This window comes from Neovison vison, chromosome 13 (genome assembly GCF_020171115.1).
Source record: "Neovison vison isolate M4711 chromosome 13, ASM_NN_V1, whole genome shotgun sequence".
Taxonomy (NCBI): domain Eukaryota; kingdom Metazoa; phylum Chordata; class Mammalia; order Carnivora; family Mustelidae; genus Neogale; species Neogale vison.
Window position 1 is genome coordinate 116407182 of NC_058103.1, and position 25548 is coordinate 116432729.

The 25548-nt window shown below is 57.9% G+C and overlaps 2 protein-coding genes across 5 annotated transcripts in view; one reads left to right on the forward strand and one right to left on the reverse strand.

The window, feature by feature from the left end:
* The first annotated feature begins 532 nt into the window (after window positions 1-532).
* Window positions 533-3439, forward strand: ISLR (immunoglobulin superfamily containing leucine rich repeat). 4 transcript variants are annotated; one of them, XM_044231221.1, is made up of 2 exons: window positions 533-618; window positions 1423-3439. In XM_044231221.1, exon 2 carries the CDS (start codon window positions 1431-1433, stop codon window positions 2715-2717), a length of 1287 nt encoding a protein of 428 aa, XP_044087156.1. In that variant the 5' UTR covers window positions 533-618; window positions 1423-1430; the 3' UTR covers window positions 2718-3439. The 4 variants fall into 4 exon arrangements, with proteins under 4 accessions (XP_044087156.1, XP_044087158.1, XP_044087157.1 ...); XM_044231223.1 differs by lacking the exon at window positions 533-618 and adding an exon at window positions 872-917; XM_044231222.1 differs by lacking the exon at window positions 533-618 and adding an exon at window positions 884-927.
* A 2469-nt stretch (window positions 3440-5908) lies between these two features.
* The window catches only part of STRA6 (signaling receptor and transporter of retinol STRA6), a 29955-nt gene continuing 10315 nt past the window's right edge, over window positions 5909-25548 (reverse strand). The window contains exons 3-19 of the mRNA XM_044230564.1: window positions 22741-22807; window positions 22241-22404; window positions 21000-21139; window positions 20394-20417; window positions 20097-20263; window positions 18673-18795; window positions 15897-15964; window positions 15659-15735; window positions 15322-15383; window positions 14371-14533; window positions 11395-11470; window positions 10176-10309; window positions 8917-9034; window positions 8732-8833; window positions 7827-7990; window positions 7408-7557; window positions 5909-6801 (exon numbers count right to left, since the gene is read on the reverse strand). Coding sequence (XP_044086499.1) covers window positions 6653-6801; window positions 7408-7557; window positions 7827-7990; window positions 8732-8833; window positions 8917-9034; window positions 10176-10309; window positions 11395-11470; window positions 14371-14533; window positions 15322-15383; window positions 15659-15735; window positions 15897-15964; window positions 18673-18795; window positions 20097-20263; window positions 20394-20417; window positions 21000-21139; window positions 22241-22404; window positions 22741-22807 — 1948 coding nt within the window. The 3' untranslated portion in view covers window positions 5909-6652. The remainder of the gene's footprint in view (window positions 6802-7407; window positions 7558-7826; window positions 7991-8731; window positions 8834-8916; window positions 9035-10175; window positions 10310-11394; window positions 11471-14370; window positions 14534-15321; window positions 15384-15658; window positions 15736-15896; window positions 15965-18672; window positions 18796-20096; window positions 20264-20393; window positions 20418-20999; window positions 21140-22240; window positions 22405-22740; window positions 22808-25548) is intronic.

Here is a 25548-nt window from a genome sequence, read left to right on the forward strand (position 1 = left end):
TACCCACACACAGAAAAGTCACAAACATGTGCATACATGAGCACTCACATGGCCCCAGCTTAGAGAAGATTCCCCCTCCCTTTTTCTTTTGTTTGAGGTGCTGTCAAAAGTTTCCCACCTTCCATGAGATCCGATTCTTAGTCTTTGCTCCATAAAAATCCTTCTAGCCCCATCTTCTGTTGGGTCCTGTCCAGCTAGTGCTGTGTCTTTAAGGAAGTTGAAGCTGCTAAAAGTGAGTGAGAGAGAGGAAAAAAAAAAAAAGAAAGAAAAAAAATTGGCATCTTTTCCCCCTCAAGTTTCTGGTGTCACTTATGAAACACGGGTCCTTGTTGCAGAGAAGTAGTTGTTTTGCTAAAAGGAGGGAGTGTCCAGGCTGCCTGGGCTCCCTTCCTACAGCCTCCTCTCAGCAAGGCCCCAGGCATCCTGTCCAGGGAACAGCGGGCAAGGGCGAGCAGCTTCAAAGTGGCGCAGGAACCAGGCTGCCCCTTCCTCCAGCCTCCTCGTCCTCCCTTGGGCACCCTTGGCCCTGCAGCCTGCCCTGGGCTCACTCTGTCCTTTGTTGCTCTCTGGTTCCATCTCAGAAGAGGATCCACTTGGCTAAGAAAGAGTAGTTTGAAGGTAAGCCAGCGGGAAAGCAGGGGGAGGCCTGCTGGGCACAGGGGCTGGACTGCCTGGTACTTTCCTGTCTGTTCAGGGTGCTTGGGACAATCCCTTGTTTGGATCTGTGCACGGGGCGCCTGCCCCGCCAGCAACCACATCCCCGGAAATCCCAGCAGCATTTGGGCTGAGCCTCTGGCCTCGCCCAAGCCAGCTGAGAGGTCTGGGCGGCGGGGGTTTATTTAGGCAGCTGCCTGGCTCAGTTTGAACAGAACAGGCCACGAGTGTGATCCTGTAGAAAGAGTTCAGAATCTGCTGTGGTCAGAGCCTGTAGGAGCAGCAGGGGGGCGGTTGGGGTGGATGCGTGGTGTGCACTGCACAAGGGGCCTTGTCTGGGCCGGGGCAAAGCATGCCTATGGGGGGCTCCGGTGGGAGGGACTGTGGCCAGGATGTGGGAGGGCAGGAGGGAGGTTCTGTGGAGTGCTGGGGGAGGGGGTAGCTGAAAACGGATTTCAAGTCTTAAAGTCAGCTCCGAGCTGGCCGAGGCAGGGAGAGCTCTCTGCTTGGAGGAGGAGCTGGGGTCCTCTTCCATCCCGTCTTCGCCTCTTCTGGCTGCATGAGCTCGGGCAAGTCCTGGCCCTTCTTTGGGCCTCAGTTTCCCTTTCTGTAGAATGGGCTGCGGGCTAGGTGGTGCTGGGTATTAGCTGGATTCTGTGGGGCAGGACCTTCTTATGGGGAAGAGCCCTGTCTGGCTGAGGTCCTAAGAGGGACGAGTGCCTTGCGTGGGTCCTCAGGGTCACTCTGGCGGCATGCCCTTCTCTGCAGGAGGTAGGATGCGGGAGCTACATCTGCTGTGCTGGGCGGTCCTCCTGGGCCTAGCACATTCCTGTCCTGAGCCCTGCGACTGCGGGGAGAAGTACGGCTTCCAGATCGCCGACTGCGCCTACCGTGACCTGGAGGCCGTGCCACCGGGTTTCCCGGCCAACGTGACCACGCTGAGCCTGTCCGCCAACCGGCTGCCGAGCTTGCCAGAGGGGGCCTTCCGGGAGGTGCCCCTGCTGCAGTCGCTGTGGCTGGCGCACAATGAGATCAGGGCGGTGGCCGCCGGGGCTCTGGCCCCTCTGGGCCACCTCAAGAGCCTAGACCTCAGCCACAACCTCATCTCTGACTTTGCCTGGAGCGACCTACACAACCTCAGCGCCCTCCAGTTGCTCAAGATGGACAGCAACGAGCTGACCTTCATCCCCCGAGACGCCTTCCGCAGTCTCCGCGCCCTGCGCTCACTGCAGCTCAACCACAACCGCCTGCACACGCTGGCCGAGGGCACCTTCGCCCCGCTCACCGCGCTGTCCCACCTGCAGATCAATGACAACCCGTTCGACTGCACCTGCAGCATCATGTGGTTCAAGACGTGGGCCCTGAGCACAGCCGTGTCCATCCCGGAGCAGGACAACATCACGTGCATGTCGCCCCGCGTGCTCAAGGGCACCCCGCTGAGCCGCCTGCTGCCACTGCCCTGCTCAGCACCTTCCGTGCAGCTCACCTACCAGCCCAGCCAGGACGGCGCCGAGCTGCGGCCGGGCTTTGTGCTGGCCCTCCACTGCGACGTGGACGGCCAGCCGGCACCCCAGCTTCACTGGCACATCCAGACACCCGGCGGCACCGTGGAGATCACCAGCCCCAACGTGGCTGCTGATGGGCGTTCCCCGCCGAGCGCCCCGGTGCCCGGCAGCCGGCCGCGCTTCCAGGCCTTCGCCAACGGCAGCCTGCTCATCCCTGACTTTGGCAAGCTGGAGGAAGGCACCTACAGCTGCCTGGCCACCAACGAGCTGGGCAGTGCCGAGAGCTCAGTGAACGTGGCGCTGGCCACGCCCGGCGAGGGCGGCGAGGACGCCCTGGGGCGCAGGTTCCATGGCAAAGCGGCCGAAGGGAAGGGGTGTTACACGGTGGATAATGAGGTGCAGCCCTCAGGTCCGGAGGACAACGTGGTCATCATCTACCTCAGCCGCGCTGGGGGGCCCGAGGCTGCAGCAGCAGGGGAAGGGGTCTCCGGGCAGCAGTCCCCCGGCCTGCTCCTGCTGGGCCAGAGCCTCCTCCTGGCCTTCCTCACCTCCTTCTAGCCTTCCCCCATGTCCCCTCCCTGGGCAGGGCTGGAGCACCGCCAGGGCTTCCCTGACTCCGCCCCCACGATGTCCCCTGGAAGTGGCACAGGGGGCCTGAGGGGGGCAACTCCCAAGGTCTGCATGGGGGACTTCACGTCTTCCTACCTCCTTTCTCATCTCTTCCGGAACACTCGTCACCCCAACTTCTAAACTTGCTGGAAGCTAGTGACTAGAACAGAATCCGATTCCGTACTCACCAACTTTGGTGCTAAATGCTGCTAACCACACTGCCCACGTTCCCCTAGCAGGGCAATGCCCTAACCAGCCGAGGAAGCTTCCGCGATGGCATTCCAGGCACTGGGACCAAGGAGCTGGCAAAGGCCGGGGCACGCTCTTGGGGCGGCTGGGAGCTCGGCAGGGAGGTGCCCTGAAGCAGACAGGGCGCAGGAGAAAGGAAGGTCTTGGGGCAGTGGCTGGCATGGCTCTGGGCTCTTGGTGTCCTGCTTGAGCTCTTGTTGCCTTTTGGCATTCTCTCATGATTTGGGGGCTCAGGAATCTGTGCCCTCATCTCAGACAGGGCTAGAGGATCCAGGATGGCCTTCCTCTTTTCCCGCCCTGTACCCCTCCACCCCGGACACCCATCCTGCCTTTCTCTCCAAGTATGCGTCTGTAGCCTGTCCCTCCAGAGAGGCTAGCCATCCCAGGGGGTGACTGAAAAATAAACAGCATTTCTGATGCTCTCTTGTGTCTGCCTGGCATTTTGTCTGCATCTAGGACCCCTCCCTACCACCCCGTTGGGGAGAAGATAGAGAACTGGAGAGTCAGGATGCCCAGGCTGCCGGTCCACCAGTGACGGGGCCCACGAGACACACATGGATTGGGTAGCAGGCAACACAAGAGGGGTGGGCCTGTGGGCCAGGGGCTGGGCTGAATGGCAGTTGTACCCTCTCTTCAGGACAAATGGGGGTGTGGGCCTGATAACCATTACAGAAGCTTCCCTAGGGTCCTGGTGGCCCTGAGCCGTGCTTCCTGCCAGCAGTGGCCTGAGGAGGCATTGTGAAAGGGAACAGGGAATGGGAATACCCGTACTGTGGCCCCACTTCCAGGTCCCGCTCCTGGAAAAGATGGTAGGAAATGGAGAGGAAATGGGGGGGCTGATCAGGCAAGATGGAGAGGGAAGAGAGAGGAGGAGACAGGGGCACAGGGCAAGGGAGAGAGAAAGACACAAAGACAGAGAATAAGAGAGCGTCCTCAAGGGGGAAGCCAGAGGAGATGAACAAAGTTTTCCAGGAAGAGGAAAGGGTATTCCTGGAGGAAAGTCTGCCCTTGGGTCTTCCCCACATAGCAGGTGGACCAGTGGCTGACTTGGGGGGGGGCGGTGAGGTCTTGGCAGCAACCTGCGGGTCTCTTAGTGTGGGGAGCAAGTACATGGAGTCAGAACCTGGAGACTGATCCCCGTATCTGTGCCCAGCCAGAGATGTGTCTCCGTCCCCACCCCTTTCCAGACTGAAGGGTGCCACCCACAGGGACAAGAACCACCCCTGCCCACTCCCATCCACAGGACAGGTTCTGTGGCCTCCCATGCTCTGTGCTCAGGAGTGTTGAGCCCACCAAAATGGAGGCAGGGAGGCCAAGTAGACTGGGGTTGCAGCTGTGAGCCTTGGAGGCTAGCCAGCTCCCCCTTCCCCCTCCTCCTTGTCCCCAGGCAGCACCTCCCCCAACCCCCTCAGCAGCTCTAGACTCTGGCTGAGCTGATGTCACCAGCAGAACATGTCAAGGGTATCTGTGCATCTGGTGGAAAGAGTAGGATGGAGCCAAGTCTCCTGTGCTGGGCTGCCTTGGGCAAATCACTGTCCATCTCTGAACTTTGGTTTCCTCAGAAAACAAGGGACGGGTAGAATGCTTAAGGATCCCATCCACTCTGATTATCTAAGGCTGGGTATTCAAACTCAGCTTGGACCCTTGACTTCTCTGGCTCCATTCAGAGCGGAGCAGGCTTATCTTCTGGAAGTGGGACCTGAGTCAGAGGCAGCTGGAGAACAGCTGTGCTCTGAATGAAGTAGCAACTCCCCGGCTTGAAAGTCATCCATGGCTCCCCCAGCCCTCAGGGTGAAGCCCAAGTTCCCCAGCGAGCCATGCATCACCCCTCTGCATGATTCTTCCGTGCCTCTCTTGTACCTGTTAACTAATTGTTCCTTCAATCATCTGTGAGGTGTTACCCTCCACACCTTTATGTAGGTCATTCCTTTGGTCTGGACACCCTTCCCCTCTTTTTCACTTGGCTAAGTCAGCTCAAGTGCCACCTCCTCCAGAAAGCCTTCCCGGATGCTGTACCCTCTACCTCCCAATGTGGATGAGGTTCCCTCCTCTGGCTCACATAGCCCTGTGTGTCCAGGGTCACAGCCTTAGCATACTCCACTGTGTCTGCTTCCTTGTTAAGGGCAGAGACCTGGTCTGCCTTCTCATCCCTGTGACCCTGCCAGTCACCAACAAGGGGCCAGGAAGATATTTTTCAATGGACTGCAGTAGAATCAGAGCCTGCCCTCTTTGCCATCGTCGTGGGCAGCCTCAAAGGTGGGTGTGAGCTCCCCGGCCCCACCCCTCACTTTATGTGTGTCTGAGGCTGGAGTGGTGATGCAGGAGGAGGAGCAAGGAGAAAGGCTGATCTCCACTCATTGTGTAGACATCAAAGCCCCATGGACCCAGATCTGTGGGGTGGCCACGTTTTACCCACCTGTTCCCAGGCCCACAGTGGAGCCCACACCTTCAGTCATGCATCCCCCACCTCCGCGAGTCCCCAGCAAGAGAAGGGACCCCTCGACACACAGCTTTCCTTCCCCACGACATGATTGGTCTATTCCCTTTAGGATAGCTCTGCCCTGTGCCTCCCTACTGCCTCCACACCTTTATTCAGAATGCTCCCCATTTTCCTAAAAGTTCTCCTCCTCAAGTCCTGCCCATTCTTGACAACCCAGAAGAAGTTCTACCTTCAAAGCCAAAGTCCACATAGCTCAGGGGTGAAGTCATAGGGTCCCCAGTCCCTCTATCCCCCAAAGGGATTCGGCTACTGGTCCCCTTCTGCCCCGCACTGTGTAGCCAGCCCCCCATGAGACCAGAATACCCCACCCCCCCAAGCCCCATGAATGCAGTGATTTACCAGGAGTTGGGGCGGTTTTCCCCCACGTACCCCACCCCCCGAGGAGGACTGCTTCTCAGGGACAAGTTTATTACAGAGAGCACACTAACCTCTTTCATAATATCTAAAGGCACAGCAATAGCAAAAATACCAGGCTCTCAAGTGTGGCCAGCTCCGTGTGGGGTCTGGCTGGAGCTATGATGTTGCTGCCCGGCAGGAGCCTATGGCATCCTCCTGGGCTGCCTGGCAGGAGGCACGAGCCCCCCCACCCCCAGAGGAGAGGGGGAAGCCGGTGGAGAGAGGAGGCTCTGTGTCTAGTTCCATGATGGTGACTCCAAGGCTGAGGTGGGGCTGAGCCGGATCATGAGGCTGGACTGGCCTGATTCACCCATCCCAGTGAGGAGACGGTTCCATGAGCAGAGGTCGGTGGCAGAGCCAGCATGGAGAAGGGACTGGAGGTGGCCGCTCCAGTTCTAATGACACCCTAGACCAAGGGCCTAAACCTCAGATTACTTCCCCCAGAGCCCTCACCAGCTTCCCAAGACCAAGGGGCCCTACTAGAGTCCTCCTGAGGGTTAGGTCAGAGTTCGGCTGGGAACAGACCTGTACCCGACCACAGCGCCCCCTGGCGTCTGGGGCTGGTGGCCGATGAAGAGCCCGGGGACTTGTCATGGGGAGCCACAGTGACCGAGAGAGGCCAGGGAGGCTGGCAGGATGCTGGGGAAGATGGGAGGGAGTGGGCTGGGAGGAGGCGGAGCACTTCAGCCCTGACAAGGACACAGCGGCTTCCCCACTCTCAGGGCTGGGCTCCATTGACCTAGGCCCCTGACAGGGCCCTCTTCCGGAAGGCCTGAAGGGCAGGATTGTGCAGAAGTGTGTAGGCCAGCCCCCAGCGGGCTCTGCCTTGGCGGGCCCTGGGCCCTGCTCCCCTGGCCATGGCGTTCTTGGTCTGCAGCAGCTGCATCCCTGAGAGAGAGAGACTTTCTGTGAGTCACTCAGCAAACACGAGGCCACGCCCCATGAGCAGTCTGAAAGTCCCAGAGGTAGGGCTGGGGAGGCTGGGGAGGCTGGGGAGCCTGGGGCCCCAGGGGCCTTCCCACTGAGCAGTAGGCGGAGAGACATGTGGGCTGTAGAGGGGTGTTTGTGAAGGCGCAAGATGTCATCCTACAGGTAAGGACAGAAGGAGGGGACAGCTCTGTGGAGAGGGCTGGAGGAAGGGCTGGGACAGCCAGCTCAGTGCCCCCGTCCCTGTTGCACACTTTCCTGGCAGTGAGGAAGGGGTGAGACCTCTCATTCTGTGTGTGAAAAGGCAGGGTGTGTGCTCACTTGTGGAATGGGGAGAGGGAGACAGAGTATGTACGTGTGTATTGTGGACAAAAATTACCCTGAGAAGGACCAGGAAACTTCTCAGTTCCTTTCTCCCACAGGTGAAGGGAGAGGGGAAGTAAGCATTTTCCTGGCCCTCACGCCACAGTAGGTCGGACAGGTGTCCTACGTGCTGGAAGAGGTGCGCCTCGTCCCTCAGAGAAGAGGGTGGTCTACATTCCTGCCCTCCCCCGTGGGAAGGTGCACCTTCTTCTTCCTGCCCCTGTCTGAGGCCATCCTGGGGGGCCCGGAGAAGCCGAGGCCGCTGGGTCTGCAGAAGCAGAGCACAGAAAGCCGTGGTAGCCGGGTGCGACTGGCTGGCCTCAATCTTCAGGAAGCCGCAGTATGTGTGATAGCCTGGGTGGGGAAAGGGGGTGGAGGGCAGCAGAGCTGGGGGGAGGAGGGCCTGCCCCACCAGCCACTAACACATGCACAGGGGGTGCCTCCCGGCACCAGAGCAGGCGGCACATGCAAGACACATGGGCCTGCTGCCCATGCCCGCCCTGTATGGTCACAGACAGGCTCCAGGGCACAGTCCCACTTGGCCAAGGTCAGGGCCAGACCCTCCCTCACTCTTCGTACAGCCCAAGCCATTGTGGCTCCCGGCCCCTGCCCAGCGACCTTACCGGGGTCGAGAGTGGCTGCCCGAGGTGGCAGCAGGCTGAGATCCATCTGGCCAAGGTGGACAGCATTGTAGACTGCAGAGAGAAGCACACGCCAGGCAGCCACCATGGCGCCCACCAGCACGTTGATGAGAAAGAGAAAGAAGGTGGCTGCATAGAGCACTCTCCTGGGGGTGAGGAGAGGAAAAGCTGAGGCTGGCCCCCTCCCCCTGCCACATGCAGACCCACTTCCTCAAGTCAGGGTCAGACCTGGATGAGCACAGCTGCTGTGTGTTTATCAACTACCTACCATTTGTCAAGTGCACCTTCTAAGCACCCTGCCCTGTGCTGGGCCTGCTCTCTCAAGCCAGCTTCCCCGAACCACCCTGGGACATGGGTGTGGTGCTGCCTCTATAGTAGGGAAACCAGGGCCCAGAGAGGTCAGGTGACTTAGCTAAGGCCATCCAGCTAGTCAACGGCAGAGCTGGAGCTTATGGTCTGGATCTTTCTGTCTCCCACCTCCCTCCTCTAGGTCCCTTGTCCACTGACTCTGAGTCCCTCCTGGCACTGGGGTCCCCCCACCGCCCTTCCACCTAATATGGAAATAATGTTTCTATTGACCTCCTTCCTGCAAAGGGGGAGGCACATGGTTTTGGGGGGGCACAGATAATCCAGAGGAGAACAGGGCTGACCCCCAAAGCAGGAAAGGCTCATAGAGTATTTCTGGCACTGAGACAGGTGAAGAGAGAGATTTTGGAGTAAGCTGGGCCACTGTTCCCTTTCTGTTTGGGTAAGGCAAACTCTCCCACTCCCCACTGGGCTTCCCAAGAGAGAAAAGGGACAGATGACAGTGGAGGGAGAAGGACACAAGAAAGACACCAAAGGAAGAGGCTGAAGTCCTAAGGGGACCACAAACCCAGGATCCTCACCGGTTAGTAAGCTCTGGATATCCATGGTGAGTCTCCAGGAAGACCCAGTGGGCTGCCATTTTCTGTAGGACCACAGCCAGGGCCAAGGTCAGCCAGAAGGGCCTGCAGGTGGGGCGGGGAGGTTGTCACTATTAGTAGCTCTCTGGGAAGTGGTCCCAGAGCCCTCAGCTCCTTGCCTCTCTCACCACGAGGACTCCAGGGATCGGAGGAGCAAGAGGTTCTTGCCATGGAGCACAGGCATGAACACCAGGAAGGCAAGGGTCGTGGTCCCCAGGAAGAAGACGATCTGCTGCACCAAGAGTCCTGCAGGTTGGGAAGGCAAAGAGGGATGGACATCAGGCTCCACGGGACCCAGCTGCCCCTGGCACTCAGGAACCCAAGGGCTTAGGAATGACGCAAACCTGGTAGAGATCCCTGTTCTGCCACTGCCTAGCTGTGCCAGCTGGAGCAAGTTACTCTACCTCCCTGAACTCCCATTCTTCCTCTACCTCAGAAGGCTTTTTGGGACAATCCAATATAGGATTTTTGGGATGATCCCCAATTCTGGGACCAGTTTCTGTCTGCAGCAACTCTTTGAAAACAAAGTGCTCTGTAAATGTGATTTCCCCCCAGTTGCCCCTGAATCCTTGGAGACAAGATTGCATTTTAAATTAATGTTTGCCTTCCTACTGGCCAGAGCCTGGCACACAGTTATCACCAGAAAGCCATCTATTGAAACAACTGGCTAGTTGTTTACATGGTGTAATGCGTACAAAATAGCTTGGGAGGTATAACATCTAGCAAGGTGAAGAATTACAACTTTTTGGGCTGGTGATTCCTCTTCTCCTTTATCATTCTTCTCCTCCTCGCCCAGGGAGTGAGGACTGAAGGAACCATGAGGAAGGGGAACCTGACCCCAGCCCCCTCACATCTCAGAAGGCTTTATTCACTGTACCACCCCTGGGAAGGCTCAGAAACTTGGAGGTAGGAGGGGTTGTGGAAATTAATCTACCTAATTCCCTCAGGGCAGGACCCCCTTTGCAGCCCCAACAATGACCACAGATGTACCCCTGGTGAAAGAGATCTTACTAATTTAAAGGCAGCCCATTGGCTTTAAATATAAGGCTCTCTTATATAAGCAGGAATATGCCTCCTTAAACTTTCCACCTTGCAACCCTGGGTCCACCCTCTGTGTAAATGGCTGGTGGCCCTTAGGGGCTATCCTCATTGGAGGGGTATCCTTTCCCCAGGGGCTTCTGCACTACCCCTCCTCCCTGAACCTGAGCAAGCCTCCTAAAGGCAGAGAAGGCAAGGTGGGTCCCTCTTCTTACTCCCACCCCAGAGTTTGCCCCAGCACAGGCGGACACCCAGGGGCAGCCAAGACCTGCTGAGTGCTCTCTCCTCCCCGACTGGGGCCAGTTTCTGGGGCCAGCTGAAGCCAGGTGGGGTGACAAGGGGGGCTCACCAAGGCAGGTAAACGCAGTCTGGTAGGCGCTGAAGCTCATCCAACAGAATATGGCCTGGCGGGAGAGGTGGGGACCCTGGGGTAGGGGGCCCAGGTCCAGGGCAGCCCCTCGGTGCAGAGCTTGAAGGTTGGCCCTGGTTGGGGATTTGGGGGTGGGGTGGGGAGGAAGGCAGAGATCTCAGGGACCACACCTACTCTGCAGGTTCCTCCTCTGGTGGAACTCCCTGTCTGCTCACAACATGTGGCCATGGACAGGAAAGCCAAGGGCTGTGGGGGCCCTGCAGAGGTTACTAACCCAGACTGGGAAGTCAGGTAGGGCTTCCTAGAGGAGGTGGGATCTGTGTAGCATCTTAAGGGATGAATAAGAGGAAGTTTCAGAGCAAAGCAAGGGGCAAGGCCGAGATCAAGGGAGACAAGTTCAGGCAGAAGGCTCTGACCTGAGCCAAGTCAGAAAAGCAAGGAAATAACAGTAGGAATGGAAAGGACTCGCAGATTGGCCACCAGAGCAGGAAGCAAGGTTCCAGGCAGGCAGAGGCCTGGGGGCCTGAGGGCCAGCCAGAGAAGGACCAACCCTGTGGGAAGAGATCCCTGTGCAAAAACCCTGAGGCCTGCCCTGACATCGCTCCCCTTCCCACGCACCCTGTGCACAACTAGAACCTTCTCTCCCTCTTCACTTCCAACTCAGCTCTGTCTCGCTCCCCACGAAAGGGCAAAGGAGGCTGTTTGGCCTTCAGTGGCCCATCACAGCCCCTTCAACGCCCCAGCCCCGGCGGGGTCACCTCCACAGCCACCCTGGCGTGTGGCAGCCTCGCCCCTCGCTGTTGCTCCTTACACAGTCCTTCCCTCCCTCCCATAGCACCCTCCCCCACCCTCAGCTCTTCTTGCCTCTTCTTCCAACCCCAGGTGAGGGCTGGCTTTCCAGGCTGCCTTCCTCATTAAATCAGTCCACCCAGGTAGTCCCTTCTCAGAGGTCCAAGTCCACACCCCCGCCCTGGTCAGCCGAGCCCTGTATCACTCCCACCAGACAGGAAGGCCCCACCTTTTCCACCCACCACAGGGCCACTGTGGGCGGGGGGCCGAAGGGGGACATAGGGACAATCTGGGCCCGCAGTGACTCTCCCTCTGTCCAGCCCCAGGCCCGGCCTCCACAGGCCTCCAGGCTCCAGGCCCCCGCACCTCTCCCCCACACCTGCACAGGGCATCAGACCCTGCCACTGACCTGTGCGTCACCAGCGAGCGGATCAGCATGAGGGAGGTGAGTGAGAAGGACAGGACCAAGGCCGAGATGTAGCAAACTGGAGGGGGGAGAAGGAGCAAAGTGGGAGGTGGGAGCCCCTGAACTAGCCCCCAGGGCGGGTGCCCGGGTGGGAGTTACCCCTGTCACCTCCCCCTGCCTGCCTCCTTCTCAGCTGCCCTATAACTCAACCATCTCAACCCTCCCCTCCTGCCCAGTGACATGGTGGCCGGGACAGGGAGAGGACAACTGAGATCGGCAGACCTGGTCTCCTCCCTTGTCTTGCTGCTCCCATGGCTGTGTGATCCCCAGAGAGAGACGCCATCCAACCTGGCAACCGCCTCTGTCTCCTCACAATGCACAGGGAGTTGTGAGCAGCCAAGGCAGAAAGGCCCAGCGGGGATTTGAGGCTGCAGCTCAACTGCCCTCCGTCCACACCCCGCCTCAGTCCATTTGCTTACAACAACCTCATTAAAGAAGAGGTACTAGGCCCACCAGGAAGCCAGGCTCAGCGAGAGAGCCTAACCCACCAGTCACACTGCTGGCAAGTGAAGGGCTGAGACCCTGTGACTATTTCCAAACCGACCCAGACTCAGCCCCAGGTGCCTGCCCCCTGATCTCATCGGTCATGCCAGGGGGGTGCTGCTGGGGCCAGCGTCCCATGCAGAGACTCAGGAGTGGGTGCAAACCCCCATGGAGTCCCACGTAGCCTCGGTGCCGGAGAGAGGGGTCTCGGTGCGGGAGAGAGGGGTCTCGGCACTGACAGCACAGCAGGGACACCTGGAGCTGTGAAAACCCCGGAAGCATCCTAGGCCAATTCAATCAGATTTTCTGTGTGTAGAACCCAGTCCCTGGCTTTTGTAGTTTTGTGTGCAGCCTTAGGGTTAAAGGCCATTTTTTGGGGGTGGGGGAGGGGCGGCTTTCCAAAGGTGGAGCCTTCATGATTCATTTCAATCAGCAATTGACTGAAATCAATCAACCAACCCACCCGCAGGTCTGGAGCACCTGCTACAGCGGTTCTCAGAGCTAGGCTCGCATGGGGATCCCCAGGCCGGCTTGTTCCATCATAGGGAAGGGGCCCCACACTCGGCTTTTCTGGAGTCCAGCGCAGCTCGAGCCTCTGGATTTTAAAGAGGTTACCAGGCCCTTCTCAGGTGCAGCCAGGGTGGAGAACAATGCTACAGAAGAGAGCACTGGACGTGTGCAGCTCTGCTCAGCCCCGCCTGCCCTTTGGGAGCCCCCCTCAGCGCCGGGAGGAGGGTGTTCTGGTCATTTCCTGCCAGGCGAGGTGCCCGCCTGCTGAGCCTGCACAGGTGAGAGAACGGGTTAACACAGCGTGGAGGGAGAACAAGCCCCCTCAGGCCAGCCAGGCTTTTGATCTTCATCCATCTACCTCCTGCTCCTCTCCCTAATTGGTTCCAAAATTGGGTCTCTCCAAACATTTTCTGGGTCTCTAGTACCCATAAAATCTTCCTGCTCTTTGCTTCCTCTGGAACCCTGCTTGGTAGACCGATCTGCCTTCCCACAGGGGATGGAGGGCCTCAGGGACAAGGCTGCCTTTGCAACTTCGACACCTGTTTTGCAGTAGAGAGACTGAAGTCCAGAGAAGTGAGTGACTTGCCCAAGGTCACACAGCTTATAAGTGATGGAGCAGGAGTTTTCATCTGGTTCTAGCCTAGTCTGCCCTCTATGAGTGATGCCAGGCTTGTGGCCCAGGTGCCCAGAGGGCAGCCTGAAACAGGCTCCCGGAGTTCAGAAGATATTACTCCTTAAGCCAAGGACTCACCAAGGGCCCCTGGGCCCAGATGTAATCTCAGTTCCAGCCCTGGTTTGCTGAGCAGCTTTGGGTATAGCTCTAACCCTCCTGGGTCTCAGTTTTCCTCATCTGTGGACTAGGAGAGTAAACACTGCTCTGTTTGACCCCCCCCCAAAACCGAGAAGATCCGAAGCAGAGGCCTTGAGGCTTGGAAACCAGCCTGCGGAGTTAAATGTCGGGGTAGGGGATAGAAGCAAAGCCCAGCATCCCAGACAGGTCATTTCCTGCCTCTAAGCCTCCATTTCCTGTTCTGGAAGATGAGGTCTGATGATGAGATGAGGCAGACCTAACAGGGCCGGCTGCTGTGAGCAGGGAGCCAACCCTGGATTCGGGCTACGGTGAGCCATGTGGGCTCCTGCCTGTGGTCTGTCTTGTGGCCAACTTCAAGAAATCTCCCGGGGGCTCCCAAGTCAGCAGAGGCCACCGGCCCCAGGAATCCTGGCTTTGTCTGAAGGTGGTAGAGAGAGACCCAGCAAGGTGGTCAGGAGGCCGCGTTCCTCCCTTTGATCCACTCTGCCCTGCTGAATGACCCCAAGCCAATCCTTCCCCATGGGTCAGGTGTGGACACTTCTCAGCCTCTTCCACAGGGGCCACTGGGAAGGCCTGGGAGGTGGTGTAGGCTTAGCCAGACTAAGGGCTGAAAGAGACATCAGACCCCGGAAGGGAAGGCTGGTATGGTCCCCTGGCCAGGGGGCAGAGGGCTCATTGTCAAGGGAGGGAAGGAGAATGGACAGAAATTGGAGGAAGAGGAAGCATCACCACACTCAACCCCACCCACTGGCCATGGCAATTAGCTCAGAATCTGGCCCAGTGTCCCACATCACTGCCTCCTCCCTCCTTCTCTCCCCTCAGCGAGATTCAAGGGGCCGTCCCCTCAGCTCTCGACGCTTTGCCCGTCTCCCAGCTGGGAGAGCAGAGCAAAGACACTGGAGCTGGGGGTGGGAGACACCACATGGGCTGCGGGGCTGCTCAGAGGAATCCTTCAGGTCTCAGAGACCCAGAATGGGAAGCCACAACCACCCCCCTTTGGAAGGGAGGCAGCTGAGACCCAGAGAGAAAGGAAGGGATCTACCCATATCCAGGACGCATGTCCCTTGAAGGTTGGTTCCCACTGGGCACCATCCAAGACTCCTGGGAGACCTCACCTTCCAGAGCCCACAGGTGATGCTTCACGAGCCCCACCACCTCCTGCCTGTCCTCTGAGAGCACGAGCCCGAAGCCGGCCAGTAGGTAGGAGACGTCCGTGTCGATCCCCGCCCTCACCTTCTGGATGGTGGGTACCACGCCCACCAGCAGCAGCAGGACCACCTGGAAGAGCCCCACAAGGAAGGTGCCAGGGCCTGGCTGTGCTCACGCAGGGCCCACATCCCAGATGAAGTGTTTCCTCAGCTCACAGGGAGACTTCAGGGCAGAAACTCCAGCCCCACACGGGCCGTACCCCCATGCCCTGCACTCATCAGTGTTCTTGGCCCTGAAGCTGTGTCTCACCAGCACGTTGCCTAACAGTCCTAACAGACCACAGCTGCGCTTCCAAACGGTACAAGTCTCTATCTACACCTCTGCCTACCTATCAGTCCTGTCTTTACTGAAGCTGCAGAATATAAAATTTCCAATTTCCCACATTGGCAAAAGCCAAGTATACTATAGATGATCTCTATAGCTAGACAGCTAGCTGGGCTGAAGCTAGACAGACCTGGGCTCATATCTTGGTTACCTTGAGACCTTAGCTGGAGGAACTTGGCTGAGTCAAAGTCACCTCTCTGAGCCTCAGTTTCCCCTATGTGCAAAGTGGAGAAAAATCACACCTACCTCCCAGGATTTGGGCTTTCCGGTTTTCTGGGGGCAGCAATGGAGAGGAGGATTTCTCAAACACGTATTATTTACAAACTACCCAAATCTGCCCAAATCTCCAACTGCTCAGAGAGGAAAGCAATTCTATTTCTTCTATTTCACAGCTGAGCTAATGGGTTCAGAGATGTTGAGTACCTTGCCCAGGGTCACACAGGAGGTAAATAACAGAGCAAGGGTTTAGACCCAGGGTTGGCAGTTGGGGGCAAGGATCCAGAGACAAATGGCATGACAGGGCCAGGACCTACCTGGTAGATGGCTGTCCCTGTCAAGGTGGCTGAAAGCACCAGCTTCAGAGGGAGTCGGAATCCTGCAGTCCCCAGAAGGAGGGATGTGGTAAGCCCCAGCCTCCCCTGCCCCCAGGCCTGGGGGCCTCTTCCCTCCCAAAGGGCCCAGGTAACAGGCTAGGTCTTGCAGGACCCTGGACCACCAAAGCCAGTCCAGGGACTTCCCTTTGTCCCCAGCTGGGGCTGTTCCTCCCGACCAGGTTCTGGGGGACGGGAGCTGGACTTCTGCGGCAGCTGTTCCATGCAAGGCATGGGCAAGGTCACCTGCCATTCTTAACTTCAGCTCCCCAATCCGTACCTCGCTGTGGAGTATAGATGTAGTTTCTGTAACAGATCCAGGCCCAGGATCGGAAGCCCTGCTTGGAGGTGTGGGAGCTGCAGAAAGACAGAGGCAGCCAGGCACCCTCAGGAGAAACCCCAGCCCTGGGCCCGAGCCCCAGAGTTTGGTTTCTTCCTCACTGTGCCCCACCTGCTCCCCAAACTACGCTGCCAGCCAGCCCTGCTCACTGGCCCAGAGGGGGTGCCTGGGACCTCACCTGCTTCGCAGCTTCTTCCGGCAAAGGAGGGCCCTCAGATATTCCTCACAGTAGCGGCTTGGCAGCCCCTGTGGAGATAGACGGACGAGCAGATGAGACCTGCATGGAACCATCCAGGGGACCCTGGCTCAGGGTGCCACAGTGGGTACATGGGGCTTGAGAAAAACCTCTTGGCTGTGGCGGGGTGCAGAGAAGGGCTAGCCTATGGGGATGAGGTCCATGCCCCCCAAAAGCTGCCCTTTCTCCTCCACAACTAGGAGACAAACCATTCTCTTAAGAACACTCCACACTGAGCAGTTCGTCCTAAAGGCTATCTCCAACTCTCTCCTACTTTACTCAGTCCCATCTGCTCACTGCTTCCCCCCTGGCCTCTGCTGGCTGAGACTGGGGCAAAAGGGAGCCTAGGTCCCATGCACACATCCCCAAGCAGGACACAGGACGGGGTCGTTCCAGGTCACACACCCCAGGCCTCTCCTGCTGCTCGGGGGAGATCACAAAGCGCGACAGGTTTTGTCTAAATCACATCACAAGGGTGATGGGATTTGTCTAAACCACCTTCCATGGGGCATCTGGGTGGCTCAGTCATTAAGCATCTGTCTTCAACTTAGGTCATGATCCCAGCGTCCTAGGATAGAGCTCCGCATCTGGCTGCTTGCTCAGCAGGGAGTCTGCTTCTCCCTCTCCCACTCCCCCTGCTTGTGTTCCCTCTCTCGCTGCCTCTCTGTCAAATAAATAAATAAAATCTAAAAAACAAACTAAAAAACCCAAACACACATTCCAGGCCATTAAACCCCTGCCAAGTGCAGAGGCCCATGGTAAGATGGGGTGAGTCCCTGCCCCCCGCCCCCCGTTGGAGAACACAAGCCTATCACTTGTTTTCATGGTAACTCAACACACACACACACAAACACACGCACACACACACCACCAGGGTAGGTGTGGTCAGCTCAAAGCTTGACTGGGACCTCTGAGGCTTAAACCTCTCTGCTGCAGGGCGGAAGAGGATTTTATCTCCCCGGACTTCTCAGGAGGACAGGCATGCCTGGAGGGAGAGGTGAGGCATCGAAGATCCCTGGAGGAGAGGGAGAGGGCCCCAGGGGGGAGAGATGTGACGGGTACCCTGGGTACCCTAGGGGAGCCGCCCCTCTTCTGAGCCAGCTGTAAAAGTGAGGGGACATCAGGCTCCCCCGGAAGAGTGTGACCGTCAGGAGGGCAGCTGTGACTGTCCTTGAGGGCCCTGCTGCTCCCCACCCCAGAGTTGGTGGGCCCGTGGAGGACCCAGGGTGGCCACTGGAGAACCTGAGCTGGCAGGCCTCTCTCCCCCCATCTCCTTCCCTCCTCGGGGTCCTCTTTGACTTCCGTGCCAGCCCCTCTCCCAAGCTCCAGACCTGCGGTCTAGCTGCCCACCCCAACCCCACGCCCGTGCGTCAGTCCCCATGCACCTGCCCACACCCAGCGCTCATCCCTCAGCAGCTGGACCCCCGGTGGCTCTCTGCTGTCCTCTCTGCCACCCTGCAAGCTTGCCTTCACCTTTCCCGACTGAAGAGTGACTGAGCCCCTTGGCATCTGTGTCCTCAGCCTCTTCTGAGGCTGTCCCCCTCCCTTTGAGGGTCTCTGTGGGGTGGTTTTCTTCTTTCTCTCCTACTGAGAAGAGCACTTGACCCTGTCTCCGCCTACACCCGTGGCCTTGGGCAGAGCCCTCGTGCACTTCTCACATGGCACAGTGACCAGTGACCCGACCATCTGTTGCTGTCCGTATCTCCCCAGCCCCCGGGAGCCTCTGGGGGTCAAACACAGGTCTGCGGCTCTGAGTTCGCGGTCCCTCGCTCCGGGCCTGACGCTTGGTGGGCACTTAGAAGGCTTCTTAGTAAGATCACCTTGTCCTGTAAGAATTCTCTCTCATGGGGCTCCTGAGTGGCTCAGTGGGTTAATGCCTCTGCCTTCGGCTTGGGTCATGATCCCGGGGTCTTGGGATGGAGCCCCGCATTGGGATTTCTGCTCAGCGGGGAGCCTGCTTCCCTTCCTCTCTAAATAAATAAATAAAATCTAAAAAAAAATCTAAAAAAAAAAAGTATTCTTTCTCACTACGATTTACCCACTGATCCATCTAAAACTTCTGAAATAGCTGCTGAGTATCTACCATGCACCAAGACATGCCCAGTGCTACAAATTACACGTGCACAAAACAGACACAATCCGTGTCTGCCCCTTTACTCCCCCTCCCTACACCTGCAAGGCCTTCTCCTTATTCTCTTCCTGCTCCATATCCTCCCTGTCCCTCAGGATACCTACTGAAGTCTACCTCCTCCAGGAAGCCCCCCAGCCTGCCTCAGTTCTCCCTGCCCACCCCTTTATCTGACTTTATCCAACCATACCCAGCCTAGAACTGATTCATAATACGACTGTACCCCGGGAGCTTCCTGGAGCTCGTGGGCATCTGCAGAGCTCCTTGGAGGCACAAGTCTCCTGGCCTATCTCATTTCTCCAACTGGAGCCTCTGTGTTTCGGAAGCAGAGCTCAGACTGCCCGGTCCTCTGATCCATGCCTCCTCTGTTGACTCCCCACTGTGTCTGCTGCTGGGTGCCCCCAGGGATCCCAGGTGCCAGCTAAGGGCCTGGTCCAAAGTTCGGTCCAGGAGGAAGGACTAACCCATCACTTGGTGACTCAGCAAATATTTTCTGAGCACGTGGGCCCACTCACAGGGACCCAACAGCGGTGCAGGGGGTCAGGGTGTCTTGAGCGCTAATAGGAGCCTAGCCCAGCCCTCCCCCTTTACCTCAGAGCCTGCTCCTGCCATGTTCCAGAAACTTCTCACCAGCTGCACCGGGTACCAAAGGCTCAGGAATCCGAGGCCCAGAAGCAGAGGCAAGGAAGCCAGCAGGGCGTAGTACTTGTAGATCTAGACAGACGGACAGAGCCCCCAGACATACCTACCTTCTACCTTCCTCCCTCAACAGAAGACCAGAATCCATTTCCCTTTCCACTTCACTCCCACCCGGCTGACGGAGGTCTTCTCATGCCCGCCCCCACCCCAGTTACTCAGCACAAACACTCCCACTCCCCTTCTGAGGCCCTGTGGACGTGTTTCCCCCTCTCCCGGGCTCTTGGACTCCCACAGCCCCTAAAGGAACTTATGTAATTCCCTCCTCCCTGTCCCAGGGGCCTGCCGTGGGACCTGAGACCAGGGATACCCATTTGCTATGTTCCTTTGTTCCTGGGCTTTGGGCACAGGCCCCTGAAAACAAGAGAAAGGCCTAATTTTGACTGGGTACAGTTGCGACCTGGGCATCAGGGAAGTCCAAGCCTTACCCCCTGGGCACTGAGTCTTTCCTAGGGCTGGGCCCCTTCTGTGTTCACTCAGTTATTTGTTAACTCAATCCGTTTTTACTGACAGCTCAGTATGTGCCCAGTTCTGGGTGGTGAAAAAGACCAACCCAGTCCCCCCTCTCAAGAAAACCAACCAATCCTCATCTCTACTTTGGAGGATGGTGTTATCCACTCCATTTACAGGGAGGGAAACTGAGTCTCAGAATGGTGACACGGTTTCCTCAAAGCACTTAGCATCACCTGGCATCATTTGTTTTATTTATTTATTTTTTGTATCTGCCCTTCTAGAATGGCCGCTCTTGGGACGCTAGGGACTTCATCTGTCCTGTTCACAGCTATATTCCACTGCTGGGATGTGTCCCTGGTACAGAATATGCACTTCCAATATGTTTGTGGAAGGAAGGGAGGGAAGGAGGGAGAAGATGGTTCAAACTCAGGTTGTCTGGCCTGAGGCCTGTGCCTCCACCCTTCAGGCGCTACCAGCCAGCAGCCAGTGAGGTTCTAGAATTCTCTTTTCAGCCCTCCAAGACCATCCCCCAACTCAGGGCTCGCCTTCCTCCATCTCCTCCCTCCCCCACCAGCCTGGCCAAAGGAAGGCTGGGGAATCAACAATGGAGGGATTTCAGGCTCCCTCTTCCTCGACCTCGGCCCTTCCCCCCTCCCCGCCCCCTCCCAGGCTGGAAGCTCCTGCGGGCAGTTCCAGTGCCCCTGTCCCCTGCTCTTGCCACAGAGGGCCTGTGTTCACAGGAGTGGAATTCGGTGCACAGAAGGCAGCGGAGAAGTCTAGCATGTAAATAAGAGGACAGGAGCCGCACTGGTTTACGCAGGTCCTTCATGCCCCTCTGCCTCAGGCTGTCGTGAGTCAGCGGTTACCTTGGGTGTCTGAGGACACTCTGCCCTCTGCCAGATCTGGACCCCGAAGTGAGCCCAGGACAGCATGCTGCCGAGCAGGTGTGCAGCTCCGTGCCTGACTGTGGCACAGGCGGCCAGAGGGTAGTAGAGGGCAGGGTAATAGAGCAGGGCGAGAGTCTTCCAAGGCCCTGGAAGACAAGATGGGCCGAGGGAGACACGTGGTGGAGAGGCAGGTCCCTTCCCTCCTCCCCCTTCTGAGCCCTGCATTCAAATTCAGATTCTAACAGTCACCAGCATTGGCAATCTCCAGCAAGTTACCTCTTGGAGTCTCCATTTTTCCATCTGTAAAATGGAAATAATGGTGGCATATTAACCAAGATAAAACAAGAAAGTAGATGCACAGTGCTTAGCACAGGGCTTAGTCAGTTGTCAACAGACTAAGCTATGACTTCCTTATTGTTCCTTCCCCTGACCCCCAGCAGCCTCCCGTGTGAAATGAGCTGCCATCCTCACTGAGCAGAGTCACTGTGAGCACTGGCTGATCACAAGAGGTCATGTTGAGGACAGTGGCCCCTCTTGGTGGCAGCTGTCCTTGTGCGGTCACTTCCTCAAGTCCAGCCCAATTGTCCATAACCCCTCCTACTTCCTTCCCACCCTCCTTCATTCTCGGAGGCCTGCACTGTTCTGGGCAGGAGTTGGCACAAGAACAGAAGGTAGAGAGGGCAGTAGAAACCCAGCAGCTGGGACCAACGAAAGGCTGGTTTCGTGCACTGCGGCTGGGAGGTCCACACGATAGCATCTTCTCGGCAGTGGCTCAAGTTGGGGATGGGAGCTCCCTGACTCATGGGAGCCCGCCCCATGCTCCAGATGCCCACTCAGCCCATCCCACCAATCCAGCCCCAGGGCCTCAGCTGTGCTGGGTACCTTGGCTGGGGGGTGAAGCCAAGGTCAGGAAGGGCAGTGGGTCCTCTGCAGGGAACAGCAAACACAAGGAGCTGAAGAGGACCATGAAGACAGCCGCAGGCACTGTCCAGTTTGTGTCCCCCGCCAGGAAATCCACGGGGCTGGTGCAGAGACAGGGACAGGACAGGAGGAAGCCGCTTGGGCCCTGCACCCCCATTCCCCCATGCCATGTTCCATATGTCAGGAGAGTAGAGATGGAAACTTTCCAGATGGAAACTGGAAGCCCCATCATCCATTTATTCCTCATGTATCAGTGGGGGGCCTCCTGTGCACCAAGCTCTGGGCCCTGTGGCCAAGTGACTCAAGAACTACCCTGTCCCCCACCCCCATACACAGGCACACAGCGGGAACAAGCCCGAGCGGCTCCCTCCGCCCACCCTGGAAGCTCCAGGAAACAGCTGCCTCCACACAAATCAGTCTGTCTGGGTTGGCAAACCTTCAGAGAGCTCGGAGAGTCACAACATCCTTAGGCAACAGCCCCCACCCTGGCCTGGGTGTGGCCTGGGGCAGAGGGCACACAGCGGGCACAGCTGTCTCCCAGGCATCAGCCCTCTGGGCTCAGGGCAAGCCACTCAGACCTTCTGCTTCTGTCCAGCTTGACCTCATGCCCTGAGGCCAACCGCCTCCTTCTCCACCCTAGGCAAGGCAAACTCTTACCTGGGCCCACCAGTGACAGATGCCCAGGTGAGTTCTCCACCAGACCATCATGGCAGGACTCACCTTGGTGTGTGGCCTGGGCCTGAGGGTCAAGGCTGTCTACACTGGAGCTCCAACTGCCACCTCCCCCAACCCTTTGGTCTCTCCCATATAAGCCTGCCCAGTTCCACCTCAAGGTCATCCCTGTCCCAGGCTCTGGGGTTGTAGGACTGAAGGAGACAGGGAATGAAAGACCCAGCCATGGGACTGGGCTGGGATCTGTCCCTCATAATCTACCATTAACATTGGGGTCTGGGTGAGGCCCTCAAGGGAAACGAAGGTCAAGATGGCATGGGATGGCCATCGCCTGTCCAGACCATGGGCCACCGCAGGAAATGCATCTAGGAGTCAGGCCCTGTTGGGCTGGTGTCTCCTTGGGTCTGGGACCGGAGCAGGTGGGCCTAAGTGGGGCCCTCCCCTTCCCTCTGGGGCTCCTGCCTAAACCTGGAGGTCCAGGTCAGGGTAGTAAGAAAGCAGCACTGAGGCCAGAGCAGACTTCTAGGTACCTAACAAACCCCCACTGGCCCAGAGTGGCCCTATCAGCTGGGCCACCCAAGTGGGGGTGCCCGGGCCTTGGCACCAACTGGAACATTCCAGATCTGCCGAGCCCACAGCAGGGCCGGGGCCGGCGCACCCTCGTGAGCACAGCCAGCAGCAGCAGCACAAGGATCTGAAAGGAGAGCACAGAGCAGGCCATGGGTGCCCAGGCCTTCCCTAAGGGGCTGAGACTGAGGGTTTGGCCTCCACACCCAGGACACCCCTACCCCCCAGGGCAAATCACAGGGCATATTGGGGACTGGCCAAGAGAATGGTGACAAAGAGAGGTTGGACTTTGGGCCGCATCCTGGTTTGGGTCCCCACCCTGGGAAAACTCCCAGAGCTGGGGCTCCTGGGGTCCCCCTTGGCCAGCCGCCGCAGGGAACACAAGTCCCCTCCAACCCCTGCCCCCCCACCCCACCCAGTCTGGCAATGGGTGGTAAACAGGTCAGCCTCGGGGTAGACTCACCGACAGCACAGCCAGGCAGGCGTGGAGGAGCCCCAATAGCACACTGGGGTGGCAAGCAGGCACCACTCTGCAGAGCAAGGCAAGGCTGGATCAGGCCTGTATTGGGACACCCCTGGGTATGCAGCCCCTTTAGGCTTCCAGGCTGTTGACCCTGGGGCTCCGCCTACCACCTCCCTCAGCCTCTGATCTCTCCTCTGCAAGCTGGCCCAGCTCAGCCTTCTCAGGCTCATTCCAGGGTTGCAGGCCCCTCATGTTGCACCAGCCCCAGGCCAAGCTCTGAGGTTACAGGGTTGAAGGAGACAGGGCCTCCCAGGGGAAGGCATGGGAGAAACAGAGCAGGCCAGCTCAACCCCAACCTGGGGCCCTCTTCTTTCTCACCCATTCTTCCTGGCCTTCAAGGCCACTTCATCCCCCCCTCCTCCGGGAAGCCTCTGACTGCTTCAGGCCTCCCAGACCTCTCCTTCTCAGAATTGTGGCTAAGCCTCTCATCTGGGTGGAGCAATCAAGTGTTTGGTCCTAGGTTTTGCCTTGTGGCATTTAATTTGAGTTTAAAAGATGGTTGGCATCTTTTGAGGCAAAGAAGCAGAAAGGGAGCTCCGTGTAGAGGGAGAAACATGAGGACAGGAAGCAACAGGGAGCAGACGGTGCAGGGAGGTCAGGCAAGGCTTTCCATTTGCCTGCAGGCTCTAGGGTTGTGGGCAGGCCGGGAGCAGGTCACAGCCGGCATGGGAGGCACTAGGAAGCCACAGAGGATGTTGGAGCAGGCCGGTGCTCTGAATTTGGGGAGATTTCTGTGCCCCACTTTGAATAATGACAACAGCAGTAACTAGCATTCACTAAGAATTGACTATGTGCTCTTTGTTCCATGTGTTAACTCGGGTATTACTGGCCAGGTCAGTGTTACTATTATCCCCCTTGCGTAGACAAGGGGTCCAAAGCTCAGAGAGGCTAAGTATCTTGCCTAAGTCACACAGGTAGGAAAATAGCAGAGTAAGGATTCAAACTGAGGTCCTCTGGCTGCAGCACCCACATCTGACTGGGAGGGGAGAGGTAAGAAGTATGGAAGGAAGTTTTAAGTTGAACCATATGAAAGCCTCATTTCTACACGTCAAAAACAGTTGAAAATCCACATTGTCAAGGAGTTGAGCATCAGCAGCAACTAGGGAAGGGAGACAACAGGCTGCCCCTCAGAGATGTGTAGGAGGAAGAAGGTACATGCCTGAGATGGAAGAGCAGGGGGAAGGGGGCTTTCCAGAATGATTGCAGACTTCTAGGCCTTATTCCAAGAGGAGAAGTGAGGACCAGAATCACAGGCAGCCCAGGAAGCGAGGCTTGGTCTCAGACACTCAGAGACAGAGGCCGGACTGCAGAGTGGTGAGGACACTGAGATAAGGAGCAAGACAGCTGTTTCCAGAAGTGAGTCTCTGAGAGGGAGCCCACAACGGTCCCTCAGAGGGGAAGGCAGAGCCCTGATACCCATGCCCCTACCCCTCACCCCACAGCAGAAGGGCCTGCAGATCGCCCTGGTGTTGGCCTCCTGCCAAGAGGGCAGGCCAGGAGAGAAGCCTCCAATTCCCCAGGCAGCCCTTTGAAGTGGTGGGGAGGTGAGTGTCATCCTGGACAGATGCCACAGGCATTCATGTCCCCAGGCTCTGGTTGAGAAACTTAGTATTAGTGGTAAGTGGATAACATGTGGGCAGATGTCAGGCTGGGCACATGACCCGGTCGGGGGTGGGGGGGCTCCAGGGGGCTCCAGGGGTAGGAAAGGGTGGGCAGGGCTGCCACGGATCAGTCCCGTGCCCACGGAAGACCCCGGAGGACACATCCCACCCCGTCAGGCTCCCTCCTCTCCCAATCTTTTCAACCAGGACTTTCCACCAGGAGGGCACCTGGACAAGTGTGACCAGGAGACTGAGTCTGGCCAGCCACTGTCACCAGCGCCTACCAGCCCGAACCCCAGCCTGCGGGGGCACCCTGAGGTACAGAGGGGGCCCACCATCAGGAGCTCCTCGAAGCCTTGGTGCACCATCTCCCTGGGTATCTGACTCACTCAGGGAGAAGTGGGCCCAAGTTCATCTCCTTGGGATTCCCCTTGAGCTTCCACTTTGGGGAGTGGAGCCTGGGGGACAAGCAGCACCACTGGGATTATAGTAAGTAGAGTCAAAAACAAACCTCATCCTTCCCTGAGGTGGTAGAAGGTGGCTACAGGTCCCAGACACCTCACACATCAGAGCCAGTGCTCCCCATCACCCAGGCCCTGCTAGGTACCCCACTTCATTCTGAGGCCAGAGCTGAAGAGCCTGGCCCCAGCCAATGCCCAGGCCCTGAGGCTCGCAAGGACACAGCAGCAGCTTCAGTCTTACCCCAGATCAGGAGCCATATCCTCTCGGCTTCCGGGGCCCCTCCCCATTCTGCTGCTTCTCCCACTCCAAAAATGTGCAGCAGGGACAAGAGGAGCCCGCAGGCTGTCCAGATCAGCCAGGGATGGGCGAAGGAAACAGCCCTGTTGACACAGAGCTACTGACCAGGTGGCCAGTGCCCTGAGTCCTCCCAGCCTGAGGCCTAGATGAGGCCTCTGTCCCTGCCGGGTGACTCAAGATGGGCCAGTCCGCAGCCCCAGCCCCCTGGGAAGCACGCCAGCCTTTCTCCTTCTCTAGTTTCGGTCGTTGATGGAAAGCAGGTGTGTGCACATCTGGCTCAGCCAACCCCCCTCCCTCCCCAGCCTCACCTTTCCAATTCCCCAAACCCTCAGACAGAGCAGGGAGGTGGGGGATGGGGCGAGGGCCAGGAACAATAAGAGGAGAACTG